Raw genomic sequence first — 13,847 nt, forward strand, 5'->3', positions numbered from 1 at the left:
GCTCACTCTGAGTTGGAACCGTGCCGTCTTTTCTGTGGGAAAGTGTATATAAAAGCCCTTTGCTGCTAATGGAAACATGTGATGGGTTTCCTCTCAACGTAAATACCAATTGTTTGACATCCAATAGCTGATGATTAATTAATGAATGCACTCTAGAGTTGTCGATAAACAAAACAAAACAATTGAACAATTAAAGCGCATATAACACAGTACATGGCATATATTGACCCAAGATGTCCCAATTAAAAGATCTTGGGCAATTGGGGCATTTTGGGCTTCAACACACATCCCGATACTGTTCTTGAAACTCTGAGTAAGAACCGGGTTCCGAGTATCCAGCAGTCTGAGATGTTTTGGCTTCTGAACTAGTCTACTGAGGTTGGTCAGAAGAACAATAAGTACATATCTCATGTTTTATTTCGAGGTCAAAGTTCTCTATTATGTTATTGCGATTGTGCGTTACTGCGTCGGTGACTTATGCTGTTTACAGTTTGCTGAAGCACTAACTTGACAGATCGTGTTTCAATACACATTTGTTTTTTCAAAACATAGCTAGCTAGTGTGGTTCTTCCTGTTGAATCACCTGATCATTGTAATTCAGAGGACAGTCGTTACTAGCTGCAGTGCGGGAGTCTCGTGACGACCAGCTTATTAGCTCTGCAATAACAGCGGAGGTAAGTACAGCACTTTTAAAAATACGTGTTGGCTTTAACACAAATAAAAACACTTTCAACTGTTTACAATATACACCTAGGAGAGCATGGTACCAGTCTTAACAGTTCGAGAGCACAAGTCCTCCTGAACACTCAACCGAATCAACTGCAGAATTGCGACAAATGACCGAAACATTGCAACAAATAAGGACAAAATAATCAATGAATTAAATAAATCTCTCTATATATACACGAAATTGTAAAGCTATTTCCTACTTACAATATAACAAATCACGTAGTCTAGATATTATTTTTAATGAAATGCTAAAAACTGGCAATCACAAATAGTTCATGTGCTGTGTAAGATCTTCAACGTCATTTTGGTGGACGGCATTTTCCAAAATTCATAACATCCCTTCATAAAATATGAAAGAAATACAACCCAGGTAATTATAAAGGTATCGCTGTAGGAAGCAATCTGTGTAAACTGTGTTTTGGTATCTTACATAATAGGCTCCGTGATTTTGCAGTCGCACAATCTAATTCAAACTTCTCGGACAGCTGACCACATATATGCATTAAAAACCTTGGTTGAATAATATACTAAAGAACCAAATACATATTTATGCTGTTGACTTTAAAGCTGCATTTGATTCTGTATCACGGGAAACGTTTACTTGCAGACATAGGTGGTAGCTTTTAAAACACTTTAAACAAGTTTGTACGCTGATGTCCAGTATTCTATTTAACTGATTAATTATCACAGCAACAATGGCCAACCTAATGTTGGAGTTAAACAAGGATGCGTATTGAGTCCACAACTATTCAGCCTGTATGTGTGTGATCTACTGGATATGTTTACACCAAACTGTGACCTGGTGTCTTTACATGATACACAGTTAAGTAGTATCAGGATTGCTGATGATCTTGTTTTATTATCAAAATCTCAGTTAGGATTGCAAAACTTTCTCTTAGTACCTACTGTAAAAATGGGGGCTTACCGTCAACTTTTCAAAACAAAATATTATTGTATTCAACAAAGGTGGCGCGCTCATAAAAATAAATCGTTTTACATACGATAGAATTGTTATCAACACTTGTGCGTCTTATTGCTATTTAGGTATATTGTTTACTGCCTCCCGTAAATTTAAAAGCGCATATGACAGACTTTGTGATCAGGCTATCAAAGCCATCTTTAAACTCAACTTGATGCTAGAAACAATATACTGACAGCCTTAAAGTTATCTCAGTGCTTAATTTGTCCCATTTTAATGTATTGGTTTGAGGTTTGGAGCACCTATTAGCTTAAAGGAGTAGACTGTTGATGTTTCAAATATATATGTGACAATACTACATTTGAAAGTGTTCAAGTAAAATTATATATATATGTTTGGTGTTAACAAAAGAAGCATCCATGATGATATACGCGGTGAGCTTGGCCAGCAGTCACCTCGTATTACATGCTTACCCCTTGCAGCTAAATACTGGTTTAGATTCGGAACATGTCGCCAATAGTGCATAAAGCGTACATGGAATCACATTACTCTAATAACTCGTCTAATTTAAACTGTACATTTCATATACAAATGATATGGATCGATTTCGGCTTTAGGCAAATATGGGACAGTTAATGTTCTTTATAGTCTCACAGAGATACACGTAAGATAAAACAGGAACTCAATTTGCAATATATAACATTCCGGTCAGATACTATTCACAACAATGATTCTAAACTCAAAACACACAGTCTATTTAAATCAGATTTTGAATTAGAAAACTACCTGCGCTGCACACCAAACTTCGAATAACGAAGACAATTTACTAAACTGAGAATTAATGCACACAATCTTCATATTTATCTTGGACGATTGTGTAAACCTGAAAAACAGAGAACAGACTTGTTTTGTTTGTAATTCCCAAGCTGTAGAAAATATTTTTCTTTTTTAGACTGTCCTATTTATTATGTTGAAGATAACTATTTAAACTCCTTTTCCGACTTCTCTACTCTAAATACCAATTTACTATTTATATTTATTATGTCATACAATAATTATGACTTTGACATTCTTAACCATGTATTAACATTTATTGACGGCTGTAACGTTCTTGTTCTTGCTATTATTTCCAAGTGCATGTGTACTTTGACCATTCTAGTCTTGTAATATACTTTATTATTATATAGCTATGTTATTCCTATAAATATACTACACATTATGTGTCTCCGTCTGGCCTGCACATTCATATTGGTATTATTATTATTATTAATTGCTGTTGTTGCTGCTGCTGTTATTGATGTTGTATCGGTTTTTTTATCTGTTTGTTGACACCATTTTGTTTGACATTGTGCAATAAATTGAATTGAAATGATCTAGTTTCTAGACCGTATAAGATACGTTCGGCTATTACAGGTATTCCATCGTTAGTTTCCATATTTCATTAATTTTACATACATTGAACACTTGTACATTCATTTTGTTTCTGGTCGACAGTAGTAAATCAAAGCCATTTACTACAAGTTATTTATTTATTATTATTATTATTATTTAATTTTTTTATTTATGTATTTATTTATGTTTTTTTTTTTTTTTTTTTTTTTTTTTGGGAGTGGTAGTTTTGAACGATGGCCGTCTTAAACTTACGCTATCTATGATCATGAATATTGTACACTCGACAGACAGCATAATAAACGTGTCCTCTATTTATCAAATAACTTAAATCATTAATAAGGTTTAAAGTTTTATGATTTTGAATTAAGTTTCATTTAAAAAATATGTCATATTAGGTGTGTGGGATTTTGTTTACTTAACGTCTGAGCCATCTGCTGACTAGCTTCAATTCTAGTATTTCTGACGTCAGTCACAAAACAAAATGGATGCCATACATATGCCATTGCAAGTAATGTATAATAAACTAGCGTTCATTTTGACATATTTTAAAGTTTTAAAATATTTCCTATTTATAAAACTCAGGTGGAACTAGTTTCTAAAAATGTGATAATATCATATGGCAAACTTGTGTTATGTAGGTATGGTCTAGTTACTGTTAATGCAGCTGTGACTTTGACAAATATGTAATTGTGTTTTAGCAACACTCGTAAACATGTACGTAACGTGTGCCGGTATTTATCTTACAGCCAGTGTGGTAACACAATCCATTGGCTAAATCGTAGCGGAAACTAAATGTTGTCGAAATGCTGGAAGTTTCACACCGACACATATTAGGTAAATGCTTGCTAAAACAATAATTAAAATGTGTTGTATTACCGCTACCTGATGTTAAATAAACATGAAATAGTCCATCCATACATAACAACTGTTTGTCACATGATATCATGAATTTAAGAAGACAAAACACTTCCAACTCATGTTTATGAATTGGAAAGACATCCTTAACGATCACTGGCTTATAGTTAAAGTTGTTTGGTGCATATCAACTTGAGTGTTTGACATATACTAGGCCACGTTCAGCATAGGCGAATGGGTTTCCCTTTCTGAGGTGGTGCAGGCTAATTTCTGCCCAAATTAAACGAAAATGTCTGAATTTAGATAACATTTATTCATATTAGCATTACTGCCAACCAGCTACATGTATATAGCGTTCACAAAGTCAGCTTTTACATCGGTTACAGCTACTATTGAGGGTAGACTAATGGAAATGCATGGTGAAAAGGTTTCAGGCCAGCTTGTTTGGATGGAATATCACTATCCTTTGGTCCGATTTTGAGATTTTGCTCCAGCCCTGACCCCTCCTTCCACGCCTCTTATGCTTAAGACTTTCAGAAACTTAAGCTACACTTTAGTCAATACTTAAGTTCTATGATAAATACAGGCCCTTGCTTTCTAGAAAACTGCAATTACTTTTTCCTCTAATCAACCTCAAAATGTTATTTAATTTCAGTTCTCTTCAGTAGCTGTTTACAACGATGGACGTTCAAACCCAAATTCTGCAGAACATTCATCAAGAGATGATCAACGGTTCGTTCAGTGACATACAGGTGTTTTGTAAGGATGGGGCAACAAACGGAAGTCGGCTCGTTCTGGCGGCGCTTTCACCTTACTTCCGGGCCATGCTTACATCAGACATAGCAGAGAGTCGTACGGGCGCCGTGAAACTTCCATCAGTGTCTCAGTCTGTGTTTCAGGACATTCTCAAGATGTATTTCTGCAAAATGAACCTTGTGGATGAAGACAACTGCATGCAGATTTTAGATGCTGCCGAGATGATGCAGCTTGATCCCATCAAAGAAAGCTGTAAAATCTACCTGAACCAAAGTTTGGTAATGACTACTGAAACATGTCTAACTTGGTGGAGAACCTTGAGACTCTACCATTTCCTTGATTTGTCCCAACGTGCATTCACTTGTTTGACTGATAACTTAGCTGATTTTGTCAAAACGGAACATGTTATTCACCTCTCAAAAGGAGAACTTCTGGAAATCATTTCAAAAGATGACTTGAAATGTAAAGAAGATGACATTCTGAAAGCCGCCATGAAGTGGATTGAACATAATAACCCAGATGCAGATGACGTTCAAGTAATTTTTCATAATGTGCGACTTGATATTGTTGACCGACGATTTCTGGTTAATGAAGTTGTGTTTACAAATATTGTTATTGAGAATAACGTTGTTAGGAAAATGATACAACAAGTTATATGTTCTTCCCTGCCACAAATTACAAGCACAACGAGGTTTTTGGCCAAAGGACCTCGTGTGTTCATCAGTCACCATAACGGCAGGTCACTTCTGTCTTGTTTCACGTCAGACGAGAAGTGGGAAGACGTCCCGCCAGCCCCAGTGAATCCTGGATGGGGTTATTCAACAACGAGTTTGGATAACAAGATCTACGTCACTGGTGGTTTTAAACAACACAAATGTACGCTAGTGTATGACATCATTAGAAAAGTGTGGAACAGAGGTCCAGGTCTTAACTGTCGACACTGGTCTCACGGTTCAGCCACAGCTAGTTCTAAAGTGTATGCAATAAGCGGTGAGCTTACCTGTGCAATAGAAGAGAAGACCGAGAGAGAGGAGAAGTGGAAGGTGGTTGGTAATTTGGGACTGTGCAGAGAACATGCTTTTTCTGTTACAGTTGGTGAGGACATCCTCGTTATGGGAGGATACATAACCGCTAGGTCGTCAGATCTCATCCAATGCTTTAACACTAGAACCCGTACTGTCACCAAGCTGGATACAAGGTTACCCTGTAGCACCGATTCGCTAAGAGGGTCTGTTCACCTACCAGATGTATATCTCGTAGACACTGATGGCAACGTGATGCACATCCAAGTCACTGATGTAAATGGCAAAATACACATTGAGAATAAACTCGTTGTAAAGAGGAAACCATTTCAATGTAATTTTGGTATCGTTCACATACATGGAAACCTTCTGTGTTTTACAGAAGACAGAATCAGTAAATTCAACTTGGCTGAAGGGACAGAGGAAGAGAGTACATTTGCTAAACCACAGAGAAGTGGCAAGGTGCACAACGCCCTATTAGTGTGATGTTGCAAGTACTGCAGTACACCACAGATAAGTGTTCAGGTGTACAACCCCCTATTATTGTCATAGTTCATGTACTGCAATGCACAACAGAGAAGTGGTCAGGTGTACAACGTCCTAGTATTGTCATAGTGTATGCATTGTAGTACACCGCACAGAAGTGTTCAGGTGTACAACGTCATATTATTGTCACATTGCGTGTACTGCAGTACACCACAGAGAAATGGTCAGTTGTACAACGACACATTGTCATGTTGCATGCACTGCAGTACGCCACAGGGATGGTGTCAGCTTTATAGCGTCCTATTATTGTCATAGTGCATGCACTACAGTACACCACAGAGAGGTTGTCAGGTGTATAGCGTCATAGTATTGTCATACTGCATGTACTGTAGTACACTACAGAGAAGTCGCCAGGTGTAGACCATCCTAGTATTGCCATATTGCATGTACTGTAGTACACCACACACAAGTTGTCAGGTGTAGAACGTTCTAGTATTGTCATATCGCATGTACTGTAGTACACCACACATAAGTTAACATGTATACAACATCATATTATCATATTGCATGTACTGCAGTACACCACTGAGAAGTGGTCAGGCGAACAACGTCCTATTATTGTGATACTGCAAGTACTGCAGTACACCACATATAAGGTGGCAATTGTTCAGCGTCCTATTATTGTCACATTGCATGTATTGTGGTACACCACATAGAAGTTGTCAGGTGTACACCGTCCTATTATTGTCATATTGCATGTACTGCAGTACACCACATATAAGTTGCCATGTGTACAACGTCCTATTATTGTCATATTGCATGTACTGCAGTACACCACAGGGTCTGTTCATTAAAATAGACCATCCTGTGTTGTAAAAAACCGAATGAAATGTTTTATTTAACAACGCACTCAGCACATTGTATTTACGGTTATATGACGCCAGATATATAGTCAAGGACCACACGGATATTGTGAGAGGAAACCCGCTGTTGCCACTTGATGGGCTACTCTTTTTCGATTAGCAGCACGGGATTTTTTGTATGCACCATTCCTCAGACAGGGTAGTACATTGCACGGCCTTTGATTTACCAGTTGTGATGCACTGGCTGGAACGAGAAATTGTTCAATGGGCCCACGGACGGGGATCGATCCCATGCCGACCGCGCATCGAGCGATCGTCTTACCACTTGGCTACGTCTCGACATAAAAACATAATTTACGGGAATTGCATTGTGATACAGCCATTTTGTTTTGAGGCATGATTTGTACATATGATAGATACACTGCAAGGTTTGTTAATTAATTTCAGTCTGAAAAAACAGTGTTTTATTCTTGAACAAGAACAACAACATTTATTTACATGTCTAGTAATCTATTTTAAGTAAACAGTTCTTGTTAATAATATGGGATATATGACAAATTATACGAATTGTTCCATAAGCTTAGTCCGATACGGGGGCAGGACGCAGCCCTGTGGTAAAGCGTTCCAGGGCACCACGACTGGTATATCAAAGGTCGTGGTATGCGTTACCATGTCTGTAGGATGGTGCATGTAAACTAGTTCTTGTTACTAATGGAAAATGTAGCGGTAAGACTGCTAAAAATTACCAAATCTTTGACATCCAATAGCTGATGATTAGTAACATCAAACTGGTCTAGTGGTGTCGTTAAACAAATCAAACTTGAACTTTAGACCGATACGTGGCATTTGTTTTGAGACGACGCTCGTAACAATACAAATACGGAAATGACACAATTGCTTTTCATGTGTGACGGAACATGCTCTTAATTTTGTTTTCGCCTGTGGCGATATTAATTGTTTTAGAGGGCCGTGTGCAGTTCCAATATGCACTTAAGACCAGGTGGGCACTTTGTTACGTAATACCTCTGCGCGACGGTGGTCGTGCTGTTTTCAATACACACCCAGAGCAGGTGCGGAGGCCATGTGACCAGTAGTTACGTAATACCTCCGCGAGTGCGGTTTTTTCGACCGTGATTTTGGCGACTAGGCGACAGTGAGTCTGGCCATCTAAGAGAAAATTCCCGTCTTGGTCGCTGTGGAAATATCACTTTTAGGTATTCGGTACCGCGATGTGCCCCCAGGCGATATTCTGTTTTTATGATAAATAGCTAGGCGACTAGACTAGGCGACAGTGAGTCTGGCCATCTAAGAGAAAATTCCCGTCTTGTTCGCTGTGGAAATATCACTTTTAGGTATTCGGTACCGCGATGTGCCCCCAGGCGATATTCTGTTTTTATGATAAATAGCTAGGATTTTAGAGATATCAGGGAGAAACATATTGGAAGGCTTACAGGGAACGCACCCGTTTGGACTTCGTAAATATTATTTCTGCTCTGTTGTATAACCTTGATGTGATTGATGTGACTTTAAATATTTTAATACTGTATTATACCAATATTATTTAGACAGTGTCTCCGGAAAAATGATGAAGTAAATTGTAGGCTTCACTATGCTAATATTATTAAAGCTTAACCAGTCATCCTAGAGGACCTAGGTAAACTGTAGGTTATTGTCTGTATTGTGATAGGTACCAGTATTAATTCTGTATTACAAGGTTACTGAATGAGTAGTTAAGGGTTAATTAAAAATTAACCAGTTAGGAATAGAGTTGTAATTCGACGACCGTGATTTGGCGACGATGGCGTCAGTAAGTCAGATGATCAGAGAGAAATATAGCGACGCTAGTAGAGATGAAATATCAGATGATAGGGGGAGGTACCGCCTTGTACCCCCAGGCGAATTCTGATTTATAATAAATAGCTAGTTTTTAGAGATATCGAGGAGAACGAAAAGGAAGCTCCCAGGGAACGTAGTCCGTTGGACTTTGGTAAATATCATTTCTGCTCTGTGTATAACCTTGATGTGATTGATGTGACTTTAAATATTTTAATACTGTATTATACCAATATTCTTTAGACAGTGTCTTCGGTCATCTGACAAAGTAAATCGTAGACTTTTTGTTCTAACATTATACGAGTATTTGGTAATATAAAGCTTAGCCAGTCATCCTAGACGACCTAGGTACACTGTAGGTTATTGTCTTTATTGTGATCGGTACCAGTATTAATTCTGTGTTACAAGGTTACTGAATGAGTAGTTAGGGGTAATTAAAAATTAACCCGTTAGGAATAGAGCTGTAATTCCTTTATTAATTAAGTTCCCCTGGAAGCGTTCCTAAATTATCACACGTTACTGAACGAGTAGTAAGGGTTAATTAAAAATTAACCAGTTAGGAATGGTGTTGTAATTCCTTTATTAATTAACTTCTCCTGGAAGCGTTTCTCAATTATCACACGTGTGGGTGTTGTATCACGGTGAAGTGATTAGAATATTGTGTAAACTAGACACCTAGAGATTAACTAATTAAGTGATCAGTTCTGGGTTGTTATTATTTGTTGTTGTTAATTAACTACTGCGGCAGTACATTTGTCAGCGTAGTATTAATACAGATTCCAAAGTGTATTGTGTTTTTGTTGTGTTTTCTAGTGAACTAAACGTGCTATATTATATATACTTTATATAAGATCGTATCTCTGATCATACCTAGACGAGCCACACGGGTTGTGAACTGCCCGTTACAGAGATATACAGTTAGGAGAGATATTTGGATAATCGTATTTCATTCAGTTACGGGTATTATAGGATCAAGTTTTGTTTCAGTGAGCACGGTTTTTTAAAAATAAATTATTAAAACAAATAAAAATGTTTAACGTATTGTGAACTATAAAGTGGTGGCCATGTTCAAATCCAAAATATTTATAAAAAAAATCGATCCTATTCAACTATAGATTGCAATAGTGAACAATATGTACCGAAAATCATAGAGAGTGTTGTTGGTTTTTTCCTTTTTTATTTATTTTTTTTGTTTTTGTTTTTTTGTTTATTATTATTATTATTATTCTATTTTTTGTTCTACATAAATTAACATTGTTCCATGCGCTTAAAAACGTAACGAGTTTCCTCTCTAAGGCTATATGTCAAAATTGCCAACTGTTTGACATCCAATAGCCTGTGATCAGGTAATCAATGTTATGTCGTTAAACAAAACAAATTTAACTTTAACTTTTTGTTTTATTTTGTTAAATAAACGCTGCAAAACAAGAGTTTTTTAAAGGGACATTTCTAAGTTTGTTGCAAGTTTTAAGATGCTATCGACGAACGGTGACTTTTTAACGATTGTACTTACATATCTAATATATGTTTCTGCATAGAATGTTAGTGGCTCTATATTAAACGTGTTTCTAATCGTTCTAATATTTGTACTAGGCTAAATTTAATTTTATTTCATAAAAAAAAATGTATTTTCGTACATACGAAATTATTTCAAGACAAAATCCAGTTTGGGCTTCTTACAAATATTAAGACGACTAGAAACACATTGAATATACTTAGACTTAGACTTAGATATGTTTTTAACGTGCCCATATACCTCCATGGTTTCGGGCACGCCTATCCCGAGTCCAGCCTTCGATAAGATCGGTGGTCTGACTCGGGGCAGGAAAAACCTAACTAACCTATCATGTAACCAATTTTAAATTTTAAGTCCAAATTATTTAATAAAACTACTTATCTTACAAATTTTAACTGCGTCCCAAAAATTTAAATATCCCTAGTCTACTTCAATTAAACAATTAAATAACGCACTTTTAGATGGGGAAGTCCAAAAAATTGATATATTTTAATTAATAACATTTCTTAGTCCCCAGAGGCATGGGAAAGGGAAAGGGGGCAAGCTCGGCCCACAGAAAAGTTATATTCTGATTAATAATAATTAAAATTAATCATATTTCGGGACTTGGTGTGACCAGGAGGGGAGGATGTCGCGAGAAGGGAGGTCGGAACTTACATTAAGCCTACGGCCAAACCGCCTACGCCTTATGCCCCCCCCCCCCCCAAAAAAAAAAAAAAAAAAAAAAAAAAAAAAAAAAAACTACCCCCCGGCTTCACCACCCCCCCCCCCCCCCCCCCACCGTGTCCAATGATATGAATCATTATTTATTCCACTGTAACAAATATAAGAATAATAGAATTAAATAAAATACAAAAATTAATAAAACCAAATATTGTTTTTAATTCAAAAATTGTATTAAACCCTGATAAACAGCATACATTAATAATAGATAGGTTAATAATGGGCTATGTGATGGAGACAAATGTAAATATTTACATAATTAATTTACTAATTACACAGTTTTCAATCAATTGCAATCAAATATAATGCGGGGTCGAGCTGAGTGGGTAGCAGATGACGGGTCCCAAAGATATAGAGCAGGTTCTAGATTGGGAAATGGTTACCCCCAAGTCTTCTGACCAATTTTGTAATACATTTAAATCCGACTGGAGGTCTGTTTTGACCAAATCAAAAGTATTTCCTACCCTCCAGAAAGCCGTATCGTCTGCGAACAGTCCGATACTTAATTGCGAATTTGTTGATATATTGTCAGTGAGAGATTTAGCAATCATTAACAAAAATGCCAAATAAAGTCGGAGCAATCACTGACCCCTGGGGGATGCTATTTTCCAGTTCCAAACAGGGTGAAGAGTAACCTTTGTATATTACTGTAAAACTTCTATTATTTATAAATCTATCTACAAAATTAAACATAGAACCTCTTACACCCATTTTATATATGTTTTGCAACAATCCGTGTCTCCAAACCATGTCGTATGCCTTTTCAATGTCCACAAAGACACCGGCCACCTAGTGTTCCCTCCTGAAGGCATTTTTAACCTCGGTCTGTAAACAAACAAGATGGTCAGTGGTAGAGCGGTTTTTTCTACACCCACTCTGAAACTCAGTAAATAAATTATTGAGCTCCAAGAAGTGGGAAAGGCGAATATTAACCATATACTCCATGGTCTTGCCGACACTGGATGTTAATGAAATAGGACGGTAATTTTTTGGATCAGTAAGGTCCTTTCCCCTATTGGGTAAAGCAAACACCTCTGCGTGCTTCCATTTAAGGGGAAGGTACCCCTCTTTCCAAATTAGATTAAATAATTCCAAGAAAAGCTCAAGTATTTTAGTGGGCATATGTTTAAAAAATAAATAAATAAATTTATTATATACAGTTTTAACAGGGAGGTGGTCACTACAAAATTCATTAAGCACCTCCCACTCACATTTGGCTGCCGCACCCCTTGACATGAGGGTGACGTCCAGACACGATCCGGTGACTGGGTTTTTCTCGTTCGCACCACTGCACCTCACCTGGTCTAAGGCCGTGGTATGTGTGTCCATGCCTGTGGGAAAGTTCATATAAAAGATCCCTTGCTGCTAATGGAAAAACACAGCAGGTGTTCTCTGATGACTAGGAGTCAGAATTACCAACTGTTTCATATCCAATAGCCTATGATTAAACAAAACAAGCTTTAAATTTGACGAAAAAACATTTCCATTAGAGCGCTATAGTGTTCGACATATGTTTATCTGGTTTTGGTTTTTTTCCCCCTTTGGTCGGCTGGTTAGCCAGTATGAATGTTTCACCCGGAAACCACCAGTGGTCTCCCGTGACCTTCACAAAGATAAAAACATCTTGTTGCCAGTTTACGCCATCCATGGATTTTAAAATCCACATCTGTAAATAAACATACTCGCTTTTGTAAAATATTAATAATAAATGATGTATATTGTTTGGGCTTGCCTCGGTCTTTTATTGTCATGTGTTTAGTTCGTATTGACGCTATAATTAATAGTACACATTATCATTGTGTGCATAAGGTGAAACTGTCTCTTTAAATAAAATGGGCGGGATTTAGCTCAGTCGGTTGAGCGCTCGCCCGAGGTGCTTCCGTCGCAGGATGAAACCACCTCGGTGGATCCATTGAACTGATCAGTTTTTTTTTCTTTTTAACCAGTGCACCACAACTTGTCACACGCTGTGGTATGTGTTTTCCTGACTGTGGGAAGGTGCATATACAATATCCTTTGCAGCAAATGAAAAAAACACACAATATTAGCTGGTTTGACATACAATAGCCGATGATTAATTAATAATTTTGCTCTAGTTATTTCGTTAAACAAAACAAACTATGTTTTAACAAAAGTAGAAACTTTGGTGGTGTTAATTATTTTATTAAATCAATATGACTTATTGTTGCTAAATTACAGTACGTATTTAAAAAATATATTATCAATCAATGTAGTTGAAGCACGACTGTCTTGGGCACACGCTCTATGTTGACCGTGAAATGTGTCCATCGAGAAGAGTAATAGATGGGACGTAGCTCAGTGGTAAAACACTCGCTTGATGCGCGGTTAGTTTGGCATCGATCCCTGTCAGTGAGCATATTGGGCTATTTATCGTTCCAGCCAGTGCTACGCGACTGGTATATCCTCTATTAGAAATTAGCGAGACACATTAGCGCACGCAAGAACAGTGATATACAGTGCCGTACCAGTGGCAAGCATTAATCACATTTGTGTTATTTTAGGGGGTTCCTTTAACTACGGCGTGTCAAAACCTATTTACGAAACATCATGTAAGAAGGAAGGAAGAAAATGTTTTATTTAACGACGCACTCAACACATTTTATTTACGGTTAGAAGACAGACTGGCCGGACAAGCATTAATGCATATTCATCGTTCTATGAAAATGGATATTTCTCACATCAATAGCATGTTCCTACGTCGCAGACTATTTCAAGGATTCATTCTGGCAACA

General features: G+C 37.2%; 1 protein-coding gene across 1 annotated transcript; it reads left to right on the forward strand.

The window, feature by feature from the left end:
- Positions 1-611: 611 nt before the first annotated feature.
- Positions 612-7,138, forward strand: LOC121387814 (kelch-like protein 2). The gene is made up of 2 exons (XM_041519031.1): positions 612-674; positions 4,551-7,138. The coding sequence occupies exon 2, from the start codon at positions 4,576-4,578 to the stop codon at positions 6,157-6,159; it is 1,584 nt and encodes a 527-aa protein (XP_041374965.1). The 5' UTR covers positions 612-674; positions 4,551-4,575; the 3' UTR covers positions 6,160-7,138.
- Positions 7,139-13,847: the final 6,709 nt, after the last annotated feature.

This window comes from Gigantopelta aegis, chromosome 13, assembly GCF_016097555.1.
Source record: "Gigantopelta aegis isolate Gae_Host chromosome 13, Gae_host_genome, whole genome shotgun sequence".
Taxonomy (NCBI): domain Eukaryota; kingdom Metazoa; phylum Mollusca; class Gastropoda; order Neomphalida; family Peltospiridae; genus Gigantopelta; species Gigantopelta aegis.